Source organism: Mobula hypostoma, chromosome 1, assembly GCF_963921235.1.
Source record: "Mobula hypostoma chromosome 1, sMobHyp1.1, whole genome shotgun sequence".
NCBI lineage: Eukaryota > Metazoa > Chordata > Chondrichthyes > Myliobatiformes > Myliobatidae > Mobula > Mobula hypostoma.
Genome location: NC_086097.1, coordinates 102611078 through 102633046, shown reverse-complemented (window position 1 = coordinate 102633046; position 21969 = coordinate 102611078). Strand labels below are relative to the sequence as shown.

General features: G+C 41.0%; 1 protein-coding gene across 2 annotated transcripts in view; it reads right to left on the bottom strand.

The window, feature by feature from the left end:
* Window positions 1-21969, bottom strand: part of ubr1 (ubiquitin protein ligase E3 component n-recognin 1) — a 294835-nt gene that overhangs the window by 169669 nt on the left and 103197 nt on the right. For both annotated transcript variants that reach the window (XM_063054144.1, XM_063054153.1), the window contains 5 exons: window positions 17566-17673; window positions 15595-15683; window positions 14342-14440; window positions 13833-13987; window positions 7429-7528 (listed from right to left, as the gene is read on the bottom strand). In XM_063054144.1, coding sequence (XP_062910214.1) covers window positions 7429-7528; window positions 13833-13987; window positions 14342-14440; window positions 15595-15683; window positions 17566-17673 — 551 coding nt within the window. The remainder of the gene's footprint in view (window positions 1-7428; window positions 7529-13832; window positions 13988-14341; window positions 14441-15594; window positions 15684-17565; window positions 17674-21969) is intronic.

The window sequence follows — 21969 nt, the reverse complement described above, 5'->3', positions numbered from 1 at the left end:
TTTTGACTAGTTACCGAAGTGAAATCGAATCATGTCAAAGGCCTTACCAAAGTCCATGTGAACCACATCTACTGCATTGACTTATCAATGTACATTGTAACCTCCTAGAAAAATTCAATCAGATTGGTCAAACGAGATCTGCTCTTGTCAAAGCCATACTAGTCATCTCTGAACAGTCCCTGCATTTCCAAGTGATTATTACTCGTCCTTCACAATTTTCACCACTAAATTCCTTACTTCTGATGTTAGGCTCACGATAGAAACATAGAAAACCTACAGCACAATACAGGCCCGTCGGCCCACAATGCTGTGCCAAACATGTCCTTACCTTAGAAATTACCTCAGGTTACACTTAGCCCTCATTTTTCTAAGCTCCATGTACCATTCCAGGAGTCTCTTAAAAGACCTTATTGTATCCGCCTCCACCAACGTCAGTGGCAGCCCATTCCATGCACTCACCACTCTCTGCGTAAAAAACTTACCCTGACATCTCCTTGGTACCTACTTCAAAGCACCTTAAAACTGTGTCCTCTCGTGCTATCCATTTCAGCCCTGGGAAAAAAAACCTCTGACTATCCACACGATCAATGCCTCTCATCATCTTATACAGCTCTATCAGGTCACCTCTCATCTTCCATCGCTCCAAGGAGAAAAGGCTGAGTTCACTCAACCTATTCTCATAAGGCATGCTCCCCAATCCAGGCAACATCCTTGTAAATCTCCTCTGCACCCTTTCTATGGTTTCTATTTCCTTCCTGCACTGACATGACCAGAACTGAGCACAGTACTCCAAGTGGGGTCTGATCAGGGTCCTATATAGCTGTAACATTACCTCTCGACTTTTGAACCCAATCCCACAGTTGATGAAGGCCAATACACCTTATGCCTTCTTAACCACACAGTCAACCTGCGCAGCTGCTATGAGTGTCCTATGGACTCGGACCCCAAGATCCCCCGATCCTCCACGCTGCCAAGAGTCTTAACCATTAATACTATATTCTGCCATTGTATTTGACCCACCAAAATGAACCACCTCACACTTAGCTGGGTTGAACTCCATCTGCCACTTCTCAGCCCAGTTTTGCATCCTATCAATGTCCCGCTGTAACCTCTGAAGCCCTCCACACTATCCACAACACCCCCAACCTTTGTGTCATCAGCCAATTTACTAACTCATCCCTCCACTTCTTCATCCAGGTCATTTATAAAAATCACGAAGGGGTCCCAGAACAGATCCCTGAGGCACACCACTGGTCACCAACCTCCATGCAGAATCTGACCCGTCTACAACCACTCTTTGCCTTCTGTGGGCAAGCCAATTCTGGATCCACAAAGCAATGTCCCCTTGGATCCCATGCTTCCTTACTTTCTCAATAAGCCTTAAATGGGGTACCTTATCAAATGCCTTGCTTAAATCCATACACCTTCAATGTGTTTAGTCACATTCTCAAAAAATCCAATCAGGCTCATAAGGCACAACCTGCCTTTGACAAAGCCATGCTGACTATTCCTAATCATATTATGCCTCTCCAAATGTTCATAAATCCTGCCTCTCAGGATCTTCTCCATCAATTTACCCACCACTGAAGTAAGAATCACTGGTCTATAATTTCCTGGGCGATCCCTACTCCCTTTCTTGAATAAGAGAACAACATCCACAACCCTCCAATTCTCCGGAACCACTCTCATCCCCATTGATGATACAACGATCATCGCCAGAGGCACAGCAATCTCCTCCTTTGCTTCCCACAGTAGACTGGGATACATCTCATCTGGTCCCAGTGACTTATCCAACTTGATGCTTTCCAAAAGCTCCAGCACCTCCTCTTTCTTAATGTCTAATGTTCAAGCTTTTCAATCTGCTGTAAGTCATCCCTATAATTGCCAAGGTCCTTTTCCATAGTGAATACTGAAGCAAAGTATTCAGTAAGTACCTCTGCTACCTTCTCTGGTTCCATACACACTTTTCCACTGTCACACTTGATTGGTCCTATTCTCTCATATCTTATCCTCTTGCTCTTCACATACTTATAGAATGCCTTGGGGTTTTCCTTAAACCTGCTCACCAAGGCCTTCTCATGGCCCCTGCTCGCTCTCCTAATTTCATCCTTGGGCTCCTTCCTGCTAGCCTTATAATCTTCCAGATCTCTATCATCACCTAGTTGTTTGAACCTTTCTTAAGTCTTTCTTTTCTTGTTGACTAGATTTTCAACAGCCTTTGTATACCATGGTTCCTGTACCCTACCATCCTTTCCGTCTCATTGCAACGTACCTGTCAGAACACCACGCAAATATCCCCTGAACAATTGCCTCATTTCTGCTGTACATTTCCCTGAGAATATCTGTTCCCAATTTATGCTTCCAAGTTCCTGACTGACTGCTTCATATTTCCCCTTACTCCAATTAAACATTTTCCTAACTTGTCTGTTCCTATCCCTCTCCAATGCTGTGGTAAAGGAGATAGAATTGTGATCACTATCTCCAAAATTCTCTCCCACTGAGAGACCTGACACCTGACCAAATTCATTTCCCAATACCAGATCATGTACAGCCTCTCCTTTGTAGGCTTATCCACATACTGTGTCAGGAAACAATCCTTATCACACCTAATAAATTTCACCCCATCTAAATCCCTTGCTCCAGGGAGATGGCAATCAATATTGCGGAAATTAAAATCCCCCATTATGACAACCCTGTTATTATTGCACCATTCCAGAATCTGTCTCCCTATCTGCTCCTCAATGTCCTTGTTAACTATTGGGTGGTCTATAAAAAACACCCAAAGTTATTGACCCCTTTCTGTTTCTAACTTCATCCACAAAGACTCAGTAGACAATTCTTCCATGACTTCCTCCTTTTCTGCAGCCATGACACTATCTCTGATCAGCAATGCCATGACAATACCTCTTATGCCTCTGAAACATCTAAAGCCTAGCACTCTACGTAACCATTCCTGCCCCCGAGCCATCCAAGTCTCTGTAATGGCCACAACATCACAGCTCCAAGAACTGATCCATGCTCTGAGCTCGCCCGCTTTGTTCCTGATGCTTCTTGCATTAAAATAAGACAGGTCTCAAACCATCAATCTGAATGCATCCCTTCTCTGTCACCTGCCTATCCTCCCTCTCACAGTCTACACGCATTCTCTACCTGTGAGTTCTTCAGTTCAGTTCCCACCCCCCCTGCAATTCTAGTTTAAACTCTCCCCAATAGCCTGAGCAAACCTCCCTGCCAGGATATTGGTCCTCCTCGGATTCAAGTGCAACCTGTCCTTTTTGTACAGGTCACATCTGCCCTAAAAGTCATCCCAATGATCCAGAAATCTGAAACCCTGCCCCTTGCTCCAGTCCCTCAACCACACATTTATCCTCCACCTCACTCTATTCCTATATTCACTGTTGCATGGCAGAGACAGTAATCCTGAGATTACCACCTTGGAGGTCCTGCTTCTCAGCTTCTTTCCTAACTCCCTGTAGTCTGTTTTCAGGACCTCCTCTCTTTTCCTACCCATGTCATTGGTACCAATATGTACCACGACCTCTGGCTGTTCACCTGCCCACTTCAGGATATCGCGGATGCGATCAGAAACATTCCGGACCCTGGCACCTGGGAGGCAAACTACCATCCATGTTTCTTTCCTGCGTCCACAGAATCGCCTGTCTGACCCTCTAACTACAGAGTCCCCTTGGCGACAGCTGTTTAGGGATGGGGTTCGTATTCTGGAGATGAGAAAGAACAACCAGAAGACAGCAGAAGAGAGCCAGGAGAAATGCAGCCATGGTTGCCACCACTACCACCATACATACATGTCCCACCTGCAATAGAGCTTGTGGGTCCGGATAGGACTGTATAGTCATCAAAGATCTCACTGTTAAAAGGAGTGGACGTCAGCATCAGATTTCGATGGACAACCGAAGAAGAGTACCCTATCACTGCTGCCATTCTCTTCCTTTCCCTACCTTTTTGAGTAACAGGGCCAGACTTTGTGCCAGAGGCACGGCCACTGTTGCTTCCCCCAGGTAGGCAATTCCTCCCCAACAGTACTCAAACAGGAGTACTTATTGTTGAGAGGGACAGCCATAGGGGTACTCTCTAGTATCTGACTCTTGCTCTTCCCTCTCCTTACTTTTACCCACTTGTCTGTCTCCCGAGGCCCCGGTGTGACTACTTGCCTATAGCTCCTATCTATCACCTGCTCACTTTCCCTGACCAGACAAGGGTCATTGGGCTGCACCTCCAGTTCCTTAACACAGTTCCTCCGGAGCTGCAGCTCAACGCACCTGGCGCAGATGTGACCGTCCACGAGGCTAGGAGTCTCCTGGACTTCCCACATCTGACACCCAGTGCAGAATACTAGCCTCACAGACATACTTCCTATTCTTCATAGGCAACTTACCTTGCCTCGACCCATTATCGCCGAAGCTCTGTGGAACCCACGGCCTCCTACTCTGACTCCCTCTCCCTCTGGCTCTGTCACCCGCTTTATAAAGCTGTCTTCTTTTTAGATCCTTCTCCCCGGTCTAACTTGCTGACGTCCACACGTTTGTGCAGTTGTCCCTTGATCAAACTGTTGAAGAAAAAGCTGTCTTCTTTTTAAATCCTTCCCGCCAGTCTAACTCGCTGATATCCACATGCTTGCGCAGTCATGCCTCGATCAATTGCAATTGCCAGGATTTTCCATGCTGCCTTTCTTGGTGTTTATCAGTGATGAGATGGTATAACCTATCCACACTCACTGTGGTCACCTGAGAAAGTTGAAGATCCAATGACAGAGGGAGGTGCAGAGGCCCAGGTTTAGGTAGTAAGGGGATGATGGTGTTGAACACTGAGCCTATAAAAGAGTAGTAGCCTGATGTACAGAATATTTTGCTGTTGTCTTGGTGCTCCAAAGCAGAACAAGAGACCCAGTGAGATTGTGCCCACTATAAACAGTTGAAGCAGTAAATAAATTGCAGTGGGTCCAGGACCCCACACGGGCAGGAGTTATTCTAGCTATGATCACCCTCTTAAAACATTACATCACAGTAGATGCGAGTGATGCTAGATGATAGTCATTGAAGCAGCTCACCGTACTCTTCTTCAACACCAGTATGACTAAATACTCTTTTGAACCACATAACAACCTCTCACTCCAGTCAGTTGGTTAGCACAGGTTTTCAGTACCCGGTCAAATAGTACATTATCAGGGCCTGACACCCTTTTGAAGGATGTACTGGCATCACCCTCTGAGACAGAGATCACAGGATTGCCAGATGTTGTGCAGATTCACATAAATGTAGTCTACTTCTTCCCTTCAAAAAGTGATTAAAAGACTCTGAGCTCATTGGGAACTGAAGCATCTTGCCATTTATGCTATTAGGTACCTCACTTGTGGATGTCAAGGATTTTAAAATCTGTCAGAAACCCAACAATCTCTTGCATTGTCTTCCATAGTAGCTGGGATAAATCATACAAATTAGACCAATCCATTGACTCCATATATACTTCCCATTGCCTCAAGAAAACAGACAACATAATCAAGGACCCACTTCTACCCAGTCTTTCTCTTCTGTTCCTCTGCTGCCAGGGAGAAGATACCATAGTGGGAGAGCACAAACCACCAAGGTCATGGACTGCTTCTATCCCACTGTTATCAGATTCCTGAACGTATACTAAAAGATGACCTTCGATCTTCAAATCTTGCATTTTATCTGTATTGTATTGTACTTTCTGTAAATGTAATATTGCACTCAGTATTGTTTTCTTTAACTATCTCAATGTCATTATATATGGAATGATCTGTCTGAATGGTAAGCAAAACAAAAGCATGTCACTGGTTCATTATTATCACATTTACTGAGATACACTGACAATCTTAACTGGCCCTGGAGATTTATGCACCCTTAAAGCCTATTATGGTATCGAGCACCTCCTCTTCATGCAGATACCACAGAATTTCACTTTCCTTTTCACCAACTTATCCAAATACAAATTCCATTTCCTTTGTGAAGACTGATGAAAAATATAAAATTTTCACCTCATTTATAACTGCTGGCTCCACATAGAGCAACTTAATGGGCCCTACTCTTGCCCTGGTTATTATTTGTTCTTAATCTAATAAAATGCCTTCATATTTGCCTTAAAATCTGTACACTAGTGACTACTCTTTGCTTTCCTAACTTTTTTAACCATTTGCCTATACTTTGTATATTCTTAAGGGCCTCCCACGTCTGTAGTTCTGCCCTTTGCTTCCATGTTCCTATTTATTCAACATGTGATATCCCTTGGCATCCAGGTTCGCTATACATTTTATGTAGTCACCATCTCCAAAATACCTCCCTCAACACCCCCTGCACCATGTTCCTTGTTGGTTCCATATACCGTGTCAAAAAAGCTCTCAAAAATTACCTAAGCCACTTATGTTAAGTCTTAACTTTTTATGTAAACCTTATATTAAGGTTAGTAATTGGGAAATTCCCTAATACTATAACCCTACATTTGTTACACTTCTCTGGTGTTTACACATATATCTGTTCCACTTTCTCCTGTGGATTGTTGGCAGATCAGTAATAAAGACCCAGCAAAGTGAGGACATCCTTTTTAATCCTTATCTCTACCCATATGGTGACACTTGAGAAGCCTTCTTGTATATTCTCCCTCAACACTGAATGAATGCAGTTCCTAACAGTGCATTGCTACCACTTCCTTACAAACACCACACAGCCCCCACAATATCACATGAAAAGTCTGTACTTCAGAATACCTGACAGTCCTGCCCATATTTCAACCATGTCTCAGTGATGGCACAGATCTTTGATAATTAGAACTTCCAGTTCTTATACCTTATTCAAGCCTTAAATTAAAATAATATGTAATTTATCTTTGAATTTCCCTCATGTACATTTAGTCACCTGTTCTGTCCAGTGGACTAATTTTTCTTCTCAGGGTGACTGTACATCTATTCTGATTGCCCTGCCAGCTCAACTTGAAACTCCCCACAGAAAGCTAATCCCATTCTGATTTCGGTGCAACACATCCCTCTTATAAAGGTCCCAACGAACCAACCAAAACGCCAATTCCCTTTCACCATCACATTTTTAAATGCCTTTAAACTCCTACGAATGGAGTAACTGCAGTTATTTTCTGTTGATGATGGAAATCCAGAGACATTCTTGCTCTCTAATTGCTCACATGTCACACAGGCAGAACACAGTTTACCCTGTTATTTCCTTTGGTTCTTGTTTACTGATAGCCTGAAGTAAAATTAACATGTTTGCTTTAATTAAAATTAGGAAAGCAGTAGAAGCCAAAATTATACCATAAATATTTCTGAGGGCTGTAGGGCTGAAGGAACTTTTGATCATGATATCTAAGAAAAATATTAAAATTTAAAATAACTTAAAACAGCCAACGCACATAACAGTACATTTGATATGTAATTTTACACACCTGCATTGATTTTAACAGCTTCAAAAAGGTTCTAAAACCTTCTAGGAAATGTTCTCTCTGCCGGTCTGTCCAAAGAGGTGGTTTGCTGATTAACACATATCTGCAAAAAAGATACAGACACTGGAAGAGAAATTTCAGTGCTCTTTTCTATCATATTACAAACTATTTGTCCACATCTTCCCACTGTATTTTATACAATTCCTACTTTTTTCACCCTTGGGGTTATCTACTTTAATTTATTCATTTTTTCCTCAGCATTGTTGTTAGACAATAGACAATAGGTGCAGGAGTAGGCCATTCGGCCCTTCGAGCCAGCACCGCCATTCACTGTGATCATGGCTGATCATCCACTATCAGTATCCAGTTCCTGCCTTATCCCCATAACCTTTGATTCTGCTATCTTTAAGAACTCCATCCATCTCTTGAAAGCATCCAGAGACTTGGCCTCCACAGCCTTCTGGGGCAGAGAATTCCATATATCCACCAAAATTATCCATCATCTTGTTAAGATGAATCTTTATCACCACCCCTAACTGGCCAGAAGAGGTGGTGATGTACCTTTCTGAACTGCTGCAATCCTTCTGGGGAAGACAATCCTCGGACTTAAAGCCCATTAATGTGAAGGCAGTGATATACAGTTGCAAGAAAAAGTTGTGAACCCTTTGCAATTACCCGATTTTCTGCGCTAATTACTCATAAAATGTGGTCTGATTTTCATCCAAGTACCAATAATGGACAAACATTATCTGCCTGAACTAATAACACACAAACAATTGTACTTTTCATGTCCTTATTGAACACATTGTTTAATTATTCACAGTCCAGGCTGATGTACTTAATAACAGGTAGAACCTCTTTTAGCAGCAATAACCTCAACCAAGTATTTCCTGCAGCTGCTGATCAGACTTGCACAACGGCAAGGAATGTTAGACCACTCTTCCATACAAAACTGTTTCAGTTCATTAATATTTCTGGGATACCTTGCATGAACAGCCCTCTTTAGGTCATGCCACAGCATCTCAATTGGGTTAAGGTCTGCACTCCGACTTGACCATTCCGGAACATGAATTGTCTTCTTTTTAAACCTTTCTGTTGTTGACTTACTCTTCTATTTCAGGTCACTATCTTGTTGCATCATCCAATTTCTATTAAGCTTCAGGTGACAGACCGCTACCCTGACATTCTAAGGCGGGAGGAGAAGATAGCAGCACACCACTCTCTGATGAAAATGATATCGTATCCGTTAAATAGGGGCCGTGGACAACCCTGATTTGATGGAGACAGACATGAAAGCACAGAGGAACATCTGAAGAAATTTCTGAAATGCCAGTTTGCTGCTGCTGTTACTGGGCGATCGAGAATCTTCCGGAGGGAAGGCCTCAAAATCCCCGACTTTGCCTGCTGCTGGCGACCGAGACTGAGGTCGAATCGTTCGGATAGAGATGGTGCTCGGTACTTGGTGTCGGAGGGCTGATCGGAGGCTCGAAGTTTTCGGACTGTGGTCGGGCATGGCAGGGAGAGTTTTCTTCCTTCTCCTGTCTGTGTGAGATGTGGGACTTGCGAGAAACTTTGAACTCTTTTACTGTGCCATGGACTGTTCTTCATCAAGTTATGGTATTGTTGCACTGTTGTAACTATATGTTATAATTATGTGGTTTTGTTAGTTTTTTCAGTCTTGGTCTGTCCTGTGTTTTGTGATATCACTCCGAAGGAATATTGTATCATCTCTTAAAGCATGCATTACTAAATGGCAATAAAAGAGGATTGCATGTCCTCATAATCTAAAAATGTCTTGACACAATTTTGAACTCATTGTTTTGTCAACAATTGCAAGCCATCCAGGTTCCAAGGCAGCATAGCAGCCCCAAACCATGATGCTCCTTCCACCATGCTTCACAGTTGGGATGAGGTTTTGATATTGGTTTGCAATGCCCTTTTTCCTTCAAACACAGCAGTGTACATTTCTGTCAAAAAGTTCAATTTTTGTCTCATCTGTCCACAGAACATTGTCCCAGAAGCAATGTGGAACATCCAGGTAGTCTTTTGCAAACTTGAGACGTGCAGCAATGTTTATTTTTGGAGAGCAGTGCTATCCTCCACTGAGTCCTTCCATGAACACCATCGTTGTTCAGTGTTTTTCTTATAGTAAACACATGAACAGAGACTTCAGCAAGTTCTAGATATTTCTGCAGGTCTTTTGCTGTTACCCTTGGGTTCTCTTTCACCTCCTTCAGCATTGCATGGTGAGCTCTTGGTGTGATCAATGCAGGATGTTCACTCCTAGTGAACATAGCAACAGTACTGAATTTCCTCTATTTGTAGAGGATTTCTCTTGGTGTGGAATGATAAACACTCAGGTCTTTTATAAATTCTTTTGCAGCCTTTTCCAGCTTCATGTATCTCTACAATTCTTCTGAGGTCCTCTGATTGTTGTTTTGCTCATGGCATGGTGCACATAAACAAATCTTTCTTGAGAAAAGCAGTCTCCGTCAGTAACCTGACTTTGTGGGCACCTCTACAACCCACACCTCCAATCTCATCTCACTGATTGGAACTCCTGACTCCATATAGCTTTTGTAGAAAGCATTACCCCAGAGGTTCACATACTTTTTTGAACCTGGACTGTGATTGTTAAAATTGTGTACTCAGTATTGACAAGAAGTAGTACAATTGTGTGTTATTAGTTTAAGCAGATTGCGCTTGTCTATCATTGTGAGTTGGATGAAGATCAGGCCATGTTTTATGGGTTATTAATGCAGAATACCAAGCAAAGTGCTCCTAAACTTTTTTTTTTGAGCAACTGTACATTTTGAAGTCAAGATAGCATATTGTCAAGTAGTTGTGATTCCCTATGCCTGTTGCCCTCAATTGATTTGGTGATAGTAGTCACAGGTTACAATTTGGAAAGTGCTTTCAGAGAAGCTGGGCAAATAACTCCTGCACATTTTGTAAATGGTACACAGTACAGTGCTTGTGTGATGGTGGATAGAAGAAATGTTTAGAGTTGTGGACAGGTACCAATCAATTGGTGTTAGGTTTAGAATGCTGTTGGAGTTGTACTCATTCAGGCAAGTGTGGAGTATTCTATTACACTCCTGACACACCTTGGAAATTATGAATAAGCATTGGGTGTCAATGAACTGGGCATTGTAGATGAATTGTCTTCACACCTTGAAAACTCCTTTTGAAACCGGATGGGATAGATGGAAAATGCCCACAGCTACCAATTGGCTCGACTTTAATCACAATTTTAGTCAGCAGCTGAGGTGAGAGCACCAAGGTGCCAATTGATTTAGTGTGGAATCAAGGAGTTATCCAGAACAAAGTAACCAACTTCATTGATATGCCATCGACAAAGCAAAATATTTATTCCCAAACATATGACCTCTCAACAACCAAGACAGAAAATGCATGGGAACACCTTTGAAGCTGCATACCATAGTGACTTGGTCCTTCATCGCCCAGGACCTAAATCCTGGAACTGCCTCTCTAACATCCCCTCTCCATTAAAGTATTATGACCACAATGAGGCCCATCATCAAGGACAATTAGGAAAGGGCAATAAAAACAACCCTTGTCAGTGACATCAATATTCTCAATCACATTATCAGTGTAAACTGCAAGTCACTACAAACAAGAGATTCATTCTGCTACTTGAGTTCTCTGTGAATGGAATAAGTACACATTGGTCAATGATAACACAGATTGGTCCATTTAAAAATGTTGTTTTCTGCAGAGTGACTCCAAACTGTGAGCTGGTTCAGATTATCCCTGTTCCCCCACAAACCCCCCCACTCCAGCTTGCAATTTGGGGCATCACAATAGCATAGCAGTTAGCATAATGCTATTAAAGAGCCTGCAATCCGGGTTCAATTCAATCACTGTCTGTAAGGAGCTTGTACGTTCTCCCCATGACTGCGTTGGTTTCCTCTGGATGCTCTGCTTTCCTCCCACATCGGTCACATGGCTGTAACTGGAAGGCACAGACTCGTTTGGTCAGAAGAGTATGTGCTGTATCCCTAAATAAAAAAAATAAATCCTATGTCACATTTAATTATCTCTGACACAAAGTGACCAAAATGGAAAAGTATTTCAAACAAAATTGGTCACTTTTGAAGAACGATGAATGAAGAAAGATTCCAGTGGCAAATCAGAGTGAATGCATTATATTGTGTGGCAAAGACCAATAAACTACAAAGGTCTAAACCAACATGAAAAAAAATCTTCTGAATTAATTATTTCTACAAAGTCATTCTTCCTCAAAAAGCATTTCATATCAAACCACTTCATAACTTTAAAAGACAATTTTTATTATTAATTTTTTGAAGTCTCTTCTTTTTCTTGTTTTACGGCGGTTGGTACCCAGCTTAATGGTGCATTACCGCCAACTTCTGCTCCGGAGTGTATAATAGACTTGCATTCTAAATCCCTTCACCCAATCTCTCATACACACATACCCTAACCTACACTTTATCCTTCCATCTTTGGCCATCCTATTCCTGCTTATCCATCATATCCTATATTAAAAAAAACCCTGTACCCCTTAAGAAAGCTAAAAATACCCTGACCTGTGCTCTCTCACTCATGCCCAGCAATCCTTTTAATGTGAATTGCTGCACCCCCAATTCCCTTAGATTGATTCTCATCCTCTCTCTGTATCCCATACTTCCTGCAACTCAGAACTACATGTTCTACTGACTCTCTTCCTGACATTCCTCACACAATCCTGGTGTTTTCCTATCATCTTCAATGTTTTGTTTAACGTAGTGCCCCAGCCTTAACCTAGTCCACACAGTCTCCTCTCTTCTGTATCCACTACCTACCCTAGTAGCTGCAACACTCTTTTGTAGTTGATATAAATGCCTCCCTTTCCCCTCCCTGTCCCATCTTTCTTGCCACATTTGGTCAATTTTTTCCCAGATTACACACTTAACTGCTGCTTTACTGATACTAATGTACATTTCTATATTTTCTTTCGTTAACGCCCTCTTCGCCAATTCATCCACCCTCTCATTCCCCTTCACCTCTACATGTGCTGGAACCCATAGAAATTTTACCTGACCTCCCTAATTTGCAATTCTTGTGACTGACTGAAGGACTTCATAAAGTACATCTTGCCAACTGTTTGAGTGAAAAGACTTAAAACTTGTTAGAACTGAGGATAAATCTGAGCATATCAACACTTTGACTTGTCTAGCTTTCTCCACCCATTGCAAACGCAACCAACACTGCCAGCATCTCCACTGTATACACCCCTAACTTATTTGATGTTCTTCTGCTGATTCCAATTTCGTTTGCTGGTATAGCCACCCCAAACCCTGTCATTCCTGTTTCAGGTTCCTTAGCACCATCTGTATAAATCTGAGTATGATCACTATACTTTTCCCTCACATGACAGTTAAGTGCACTTACCAAATCAGTTTTATATTTTCCTTTCCTTTTTACCTCTAACAAATGCTAGTCTATGTCAGGCCATACAAGCTTCCATGGAACTACAACTAGATACTAAGTACTGAAGGACTTAACCTTAGATCAAATACTCCACATTATTTAGCAGTATCATTCCCTACCCGACTAAAGTTATCCCTCTGAAACCTCCCACTTTCCCAGCACTCCGGCGACACTCCTTTTGCAGGGTGAGAATCATTGAGCCCATTTTTGAAGTCTCTTCGCACTTCGAGGCAATTGCAGCATATTCCTGTGGAGGTGCAGCAGGGACACATCACAGACTGTTCTCACTGGAGCAATAAAGGTACAGATAACAAAGTGCTGGAGGAATTCAGGCAGGTCAGGCAGCAACTGTGGAGGGAAATAGACAGTTGATGTTTTGGGTTAAGACCCTTCATTTGGATACAAGTTTGAGGTGGAGGGGAAAAGTAAAGCAAGTAACAATTCAGGAATGATGGAAGTGATGCAAAGGTTTGCGAGGCTTCCTGCAAATGGCCACTCAGTGAAGTACCACAGACGAATCAATGGAGTCATAAAAATGATCTACATGTGCATCCATATTTCTGCAGTACTTTTCCTTAAGTATAAGAATCACAAGGTTTTTGTCAGCAATTAAGTATTTTTTGAAGTTTAGTTGTTATAGTTGTAGTTGTTACATCACAAATGTATTAATTTGTACCAGATCACCTATTTGATGTTAAAGGAAAAAAAGTAGGCTGATTCAAGAACAGTTCATGGATTCACACCTTTTTTTCCTTTGCTTATACAAAAGCAGCCTGCATACAAGATTAATTTGATTCATGCTTTGTTGATTTTATCACTCCACATTATGCAATTCAAGTCCTTCAAAATAAAAACTCATGAAGTTAAACAATCCAATCAAACTGAGAAGTGCGGTTGAGCAACTGTGTCATTGTACCAGAACTCCGAATAGCTGGGTTTGAAGATGTACTTACTTAAGATCATAAAAGACCATTTGCTTCCTTAGTGATTTTTCCTGGTAGCTACTCTGAAAGTGAAGCTTGCCATTATCCATGTGCTCAGAAAACAGCTCAATTATGGTCTCGATGATGATTCTTAGTGCACCATGTTCTTCAATCAAATAACGAGCCTAACAAAAAGTAAAAGTTCACTGTAATATTCAATCAAAATTGATTATAGAGAAATTAAATTAGAACCATTTCACTTTTTGCTACAATTTTTCCTGTGAGGCTGAGGAACAGATAAGCTGGTGAGAAAAAGGAATAAAAATTGTAGCATCTCTGAGAAACAAAGAGATTTTCCTCTCAAAGATGGTGCCAGATCATTGATTAACAATTAACAGCTCAGGTTTCAAACTGATCTTCACTACAAATGTAATTTATCTAATGTCAATCATTAATCCCTGATGATCTTCGGAGAAGGCAAGTTCTAACCTGCGCATCTTAGGTTCGCAAAATGTGCACACAATACTTGTCCTACTTACCAGTGTTGGAACAGTAAATATTTGTACAGACTGAGCAGTCACAGATATGTTTCGATCGTGATCATCCTCCACAAAATTAAGCTGCAATTGCTTGTAATGCTGTTGGGAATAAACAGATAATCTTTAAATCACGAAGCACATAGAGAAAAACTTGCTGGCCCAGCCACCAAGGTGAAAAATTTGTAGAATTTACTGCACAGGAACAGGTCACTTGGCTCACAAAATTCATACTGATGTTGACACTCCATACAAGGTTTCACTCACTATTTACTTCATTTTACCTACAGAAACAATGAATATGCTATTTAGCCCCGAGTGTATAAATATGCTAACGCTAACCTTTATTCCTTGATACAAGCTCTCTGTAACCTTGATTACAGCATGGACCAAAAGCAATTTTTGGTCCAAGCTGTAATCAAGTTTATAGTACAAGGGAATAGGAATGGCCGATGAAGGATCAGGGACAAATTCCCCTTCTCTCACTTGTTCAATTAGATCACAATCCACCCACTTCAAGAACATGTTAATGTTTTGTAAAACTTACTAGGCTTTAAATACACTTATGACTTGGCTCCACAGCCCTCCATGGCAGTGAATCTACAGATTTCAACCCCCCGCCCAACTTTACCTAAAGAAATGTGTCCTCTTATCAGTTTTAAAGGGACATCCCTTAATTATGAGGACTTACTCTTAGATCCTAAACTTCCCTACCAATGGAAACACCCTTTCTATATCCTTATCCTGACCAGTTCTTCCTAGTGCACTGAGCTTCATGGTAAATGCATCTGTTGTAGTCACCTCAACTCTTCCATGGAGTTGCAGGTTCTACATTCCAACCACAAACTTAGTAAAGAAATTCCTTTTGAACACTTATTGTATTTATTAATGATCATGCAATACTTGCTATCTTTGGTTCTGGGCTTCCTCTCCAATAGTAATATCACATTAACATCTATACTATCAAACACCACTGTGTTTACCAAAAATTTGGCATCTTTGTCTAAGGAATTACCCAAATTATTTGACTAAGCCAGGGAATGTTCTTTTGCTGTTCTTATGTTTTGCTATTACAACAAAAATATTATGCTTTGATCCTCTCTACTTGTCCTCGGTTCTGAACACAGGGCAAACATGATACAAACCCACTTCCAAATCTCACCGACTGAAGTACAGCAGGGATGATTGACAAACAACAAGACAAATGGTCTCCTGTGGTGTAAATTTTCTTTAATTCATTAAATGATAACACTTACTGTGATAAATTCAACAGCAAAGAGTCGCTTGTATTCTGTTTCCATCAGCAAAATGCACACTATTAATTCATGGAAGACTTTGCGAGCTCCTGCATTCAAAAAATTGCACATTCACATCGTATTTTTATTTTTCTGCTTTTGCAAATGCCACATTTTTGTTCTCAACAATTAAAAAATTACAGCTCAATGAAATTAATTAATTTCTGCAGTCATGGGCACAGAGCTCATTCTGATTGCCAAATGCATCCAAACACTCAAAACGTTTTCCATTCAGAGTACTTCAGAATACTACAGGTCCTTGCAGCCTTTTGAGCCGCACTGCCCAGAACCCACCTATTTAACCCTGGCCAAATCACAGAACAAATTACAATGACTAATTAACCTACTAATTTGCATGTCTTTGGATAGTGGGAGAAAACCCATGTGCACATGGGAAAGATCATACAAACTTGCTAACAGAGTGTTAGTGCATATTCTGGAATTAAAGTATGTAGCAAATATTAACCTCAGCAACTAACTTCAGCAACCAATCATTAGACCTGAATGGGGATTGTAGATAAAATTTAAAATGCATCTCTGGACAATAGTTTCCAGAAGCTGCGAACACTAGTTAATTGCAAACCAGTCAAAGCTGATTAATATTCATTTTGGGTGTCTGGAGCATGGGGATGAAGGAGGAGATGCGAAAATTCAGTACATTGAAACTACAGAATTGTCCTTTTTTATATGCTAAAGTTCAATGTCATGTAAAATTGGTTCAAACGGGCCTCTTCCTCCAGGACTGTCTCATTTTGTTGAATAAAGCACTTCTATATCCATTAGCTTCAGTGTCTCTCCGGTGGCTATATTCATGTTACAACACAAGACGACATCAAAATTGAACTCTGACCATCCTCAGCTGTAATAACGTCGCACTAACCACTGCATTACGATGGTGCCCCATAATAAAGAAAAAGCATAGCTAGAGTTGTAAATTTTATAGGTTCCTGTTCATGCAAACAGAAGGGAGAACTGTTACAGCACCAGCAAAAAACAGATAGCATTTAACAGATCGGTCAGTGGGTTAACCAACAATTCTACTATGAAGGTTTCCACGAAGTACCATCAGATTTGGTGGTGAAAGAAACCATGAAATGAATCTATTTCAAATGATGCCCTCTTCAGCAAATCAACTGTCAATCAAGTGAAAATTATGCATAGAAATCAAAAAGCTGCAGATGCAGTAAATCTGAAAAAACAGGGAAAGCTGGAAACACTTAGCATGCAAGGCAATAAATTGGTAAATTGTTTTTCTTTGTCACATGTACTTTGCTTGACATGCCATCTATACTTATCTTTTGTTTCATACACAGAGCCAATCAGCATGGAGTACTGCAGGTACAATCTCAACAATACCCTCTAAAGTGCTATCCTCAAGTGAGAACTCAATCAGAAGTGCTCAGTTAAGTGGAGAAAAGTTAAGAATGGAACTCATTTCAGATACAATCCTGCATTAGGATGGCATATTCATTTTGAAATTATTGAGCATCAGAACAACCAAAGGGCACCACAGTGGTGAAGCAATTAGCGTGACATTATTAAAGCTCAGGATACTCCAGAGTTCAGAGATCAATTCTAGCACTATTCTGTAAGGCGGCTCTGTACATCCTCCCCATGGAACGGGTGCTCCAGTTTCCTCCCACAGTCCAATGATATACTGGGTAGATTAGTCGGTCACTGTAAATTGTCCCTTGATTAGGTTATGGTTAATCGAGGTTATGGGGTTGCTGGGACAGCATGGCAGAAATGGCCTACTCCGCTCTGCATCACTAAATAAAATTATGTCAAATCCAGTCTTCTGAATGAGAAAGAAAATTTCTTTTAAGAACACAGGAAACAGTATAAACATATTTGTGGATATCTTGTGCCTAATCAATTAGAATTGGATGTTTAAGACCCAATTAGAAAATACCAAAATATTGACCAACTCACCTTTCCACAATTTGGTGTCAGCTAACATTAATTTGCTGACCAGGCAAGGTTGATCCGAGCCTGGAGGTTGGTGAAGTACAACTTCACAGAAAATTTGACGCAATCCAGCTATACAAAAGAAGAACAAACATTTTGTATCTACTCAAACAAACTCCCAAAACGCTTTCTACTAACAGACTATGGACCGATGGAATAATTCCACTTGCCAGGATGAACGCTGTTGCAACAACATTCATAGTTTGATCCCATAAAGCATTGGTCTCCAACCACCAGGCCGCAAAGCATGTGCTACCGGGCCACGAGGAAACATTATGATTTGGCGATATGAAACGATACTGAGTCAGCTGCACCTTTCCTCATTCCCTGTCATGCCCACTGTTGGAACTTGAACGCACGCAAGGTCATTGCATAAGGAACCCCCATCGAGTATCGCTGTCTCCCATCACCCCTCGATGGGACTGTCTTGTTGCAAGGAAACAAGCCCAGGGCTCCCACTGATTCAGTCATATTGGTGTGTTGCAATGATTTTATATGTTCCTACGGGGAAAATATATGCTGTATTTAACGCTAAATTCGTTAGATAAACCCTTTTAGAAACCAAATTGAGTGTATTAGCCACTTATAAGTGACTTACAGTTGACTTATTATCTATATTCGGTCGTGATTAATAACCAACCCACCCCCCCAACCCCGGTCGGCTGGTCCGCAAGAATATTGTCAATATTAAGACGGTGCAAAAAAGGTTGGGGACCCCTGCCATAAAGCATATTGCTTGATTGACATACCTTTAAACATTCACTACTACTGCATCCTTGCTGTTGTGTATACCATCTCAACAGTTTACCATGACTTTTTCCTGTAACACTTTCCAAACCTATTACCCCCTCTGCATGCAGAGGAACAAAGGCAGCTAGCAGAATCGATACCACTGTCTGCAAGTTATCCTCTAGATCTCACACAAACATGAAATGTAAAGACTCCCAAAGTTCCTTCGTTGCTGCTGGGTTGAAATAGTGGAACTTCCTATAGTGGCAATAACAGCTGGCCCTGCTTATGAGCACTTTATAAAAATCTTTAAATGATGCAAATTTATCCTAACAATGCTTTTGGCAGTCAAGCTTGTTAAATTTATGCATTTCTGCATTTCCATGTAGTCTCAAGAGGCAGAGAAAAGTGCATTAAGTCAACGGCTCATCCAGTTAATAAGGACTGGAGAAATACTTATTTGGACCACATATCCAAGCAGGTGAAGACATTAAACTCCAGGAAGTTAACCTGCATGTACAATTAACTGCAATAAAAAGGAAAGTATTGTGAAGGAGGTGATACTTGAATTGATGCTGCTTTAAAATACATACACACCTTGTTTCTCTAACTTGATCAAGTTAATTTAAAAAAGAAAGATTAAATAGATTAGTGGGGTCAGCAAGGGAATGGCAGCGTAAGGAAAAGGTCTCTCGACAAAAAAGAAGGTAAACTGTCCCAAAATCGAATTTAGACGAATACTTAATATTGCATAACTATATTAATAAAAGGGGCAAAGATGATGTCTAAGAACAAGAATAAAAAGTCCGCTTCGAAGGCTGATAAACATAAAGAGATGCAGCAAGGCAACGGGCCTAGCTCCCCCATGGCAAGCCAGGACGGAGATAATGAGGGGGAATCGGTGACTCTGTCTTTGATTCTCGGAGAGATTTGCGAGTTCCGACAAGATAACAGCAAACAGCTGGAAGATATTAAAGGAGAAATAGTAAAAACTAACTCGCAGATAGATGAAGCCGAAGCGAGGATTGTTGGTATTGAGGAGAAGCTACGGAACGCCGAGGAAGTGATAGCAGAAATGCTGAAGCTACAAGACCAGCTCCAGTGGAAGCTGGTGGATCGGGAAGGCCGCTCGAGAAGGGAAAATGTGAGGATCTACGGAGTTCCCGAAGGAAAACCCGGATTGATGATTCCCTTCGTGGAGAGGCTGCTCAGAGAGAACCTTGATATACCGGCTGCAAAAGACCTACAGATAGAAAGGGCTCACCGCGCGTTGGCACCACAGCCTCCGGCAGGCGCCCAGCCCAGATCGATTCTGATCAGATTTCTCAGTTACAGAACGAAGGAAGAGGTGCTTAAAAGAGCATGGCAAAAGAAAGGTTTCATGTGGAACAACTGCAAAATCAGTTTAGACCACGACTACGCACCGGGGATTCTTGCCAGATGGAAAGAATATACGGAAACACGGAGAGTCCTGAAGGAAAACAACATCAGATTCCAGACCCTGTATCCAGCTCGGCTGAGAGTCTTTTACGACGAAGGGACAAAAACTTACGCTACGGTGGAAGAGGCAACGTTGGACCTGGCGGACCGGGGACTACCTATTAAAGCTATCACCCAACCGGAGTCGCTACTGGAGAGGATTCGGCAGAAGTCGTGGCAGTTAGTGGGGTGAGGACTCTCCACTCGAACCAGAGTGTCAAACTACAAGGAAAAGCTGCAAATATTCAGACGCGAATGTACAGAGAATACAGATTAATTAAGAGAATTGACTGAAAAGAGTAAATTGGACTTAAAAGTAAAATGAAAACTGGTAACTGAAAATAAACTAGGCGGAATAACTTGAATGATAGCAATATGGTCGAGACATAAATAGGAGAAAATTCTCTATGATTATTCAAACTGCTGAGGGCCCTCTAACACAGGGTGAAGATAGAGGTTATCCCTCTGAACTGAGGCGGGTCGGAGCTCAGGCCTCACTGTGGGAAGTCGGGAAAAATTTTCAAATGTTATACGTTCAGAAATGTCTAGGGTGTGGTTATATGTCTTGGTTTACTGTTGAGAAGGGATTGCTTACTGTTTGGTTAGAAAAGGAGAGTGCTTTTTTTCTACTGGAGAAAAATGCAAACTGAATTGGTAAAAATAATTTCCTATAATGTTAATGGGGTTTTGAATCCAATTAAAAGAAATAAGATTATGTCTAAATTGAAAAAAGAGAGGGCACAAATAGCTTTCCTCCAGGAAACACATATGAGCCAATCTGAACATGGAAAATTAAAAAGAATGGGCTTTAAGCATGTATTTTATTCATCATATAAATTGAGTCACAAAAGAGGGGTAGCTACTTTAATATCAAGTACTCTTAATTATGAACATATTTCAGAGACTAGAGACAAAGAAGGACGGTTTGTAAAAATCACAGGAAGAATAGAAGGTACAGAAATAACATTGCTGAATGTTTATGCTCCTCCAGGTAGTGAATGGTCATTTTATAGACACATTTTTGACCTAATGGTCAGTTCTCGAGGGGTAGTAATTTGTGGAGGGGATTTTAATATTAGATTAAATCCTATATTAGATTCTTCAAGAATAGTTACTCAGAATAAACCTCTGACTCGGAAAGTGAATTCATTGATGGAGGAGTTGGGAATTATAGATGTCTGGAGGGAATTACACCCTACTAGTAAAGATTATACATATTACTCTTTCCCTCATTCAGCCTATTCAAGGATAGACTATTTCTTTATCTTTAATACAGATAGACTCAGGATAAAAAACTGTAATATTGCAACAATTGATCTGTCGGATCATAGCCCAGTCTCTATGTCTCTAATCCTGGAAAGGAAAATGAGGAAAACACTATGGAGGCTAAACTCACATATACTCAATAACCCAAAAGTAATGGAGAGATTAAGGGGAGAAATCAAAGAATATCTAGACCTTAATGACACGGGAGAAACATCACCAGTGATTTTATGGGATACATTGAAAGCTGTACTGAGAGGGAAAATTATTTCCATTACTACTCACATGAAAAAAATCAATGCACAAAAATTAGCAGACCTTCAAGGAAAATTAAAACAACTTCAAGTTGTAGATAGCAACAAAAATAATTCAAATCGAAAACAGGAAATTAGGAAATTGCAAAGTGAAATTGATGATATTTATACGTTGGAAACTCAAAGAAATTTTCTTTACCTGAGACAAAAGAATTATGAAGTAGGAGGTAAATCAGCTAGATTATTAGCATATAAATTACGAAAACAACAAGCAGACAATACAATTCATAAAATAAAGAGTCCAAAGACAAAGCTTGTGGAGAGTACAATAGGGAAAATTCAAGAGAGTTTTGAAACATATTATCGAGAGCTGTACTCCTAACCCCGGACCCCAATGAGCCCTATATAGACAGTGTATTGAATTTTTTAGATCTACCTAAACTTACAGATTTACAAAATGAAAGTTTATTAGAACCAGTAACTGTCAAAGAACTGAACGTGGCCATCTCTAGGTTAAAGGCTGGAAAGTCCCCGGGCTCTGATGGGTTTACCTCAGAGTGGTACAAGTCCCTGAAGACACAGTTAGCCCCATTACTACTTAACACCTTTAATTGGATCTTGCAGAGAGGAGAAACTCCACCTT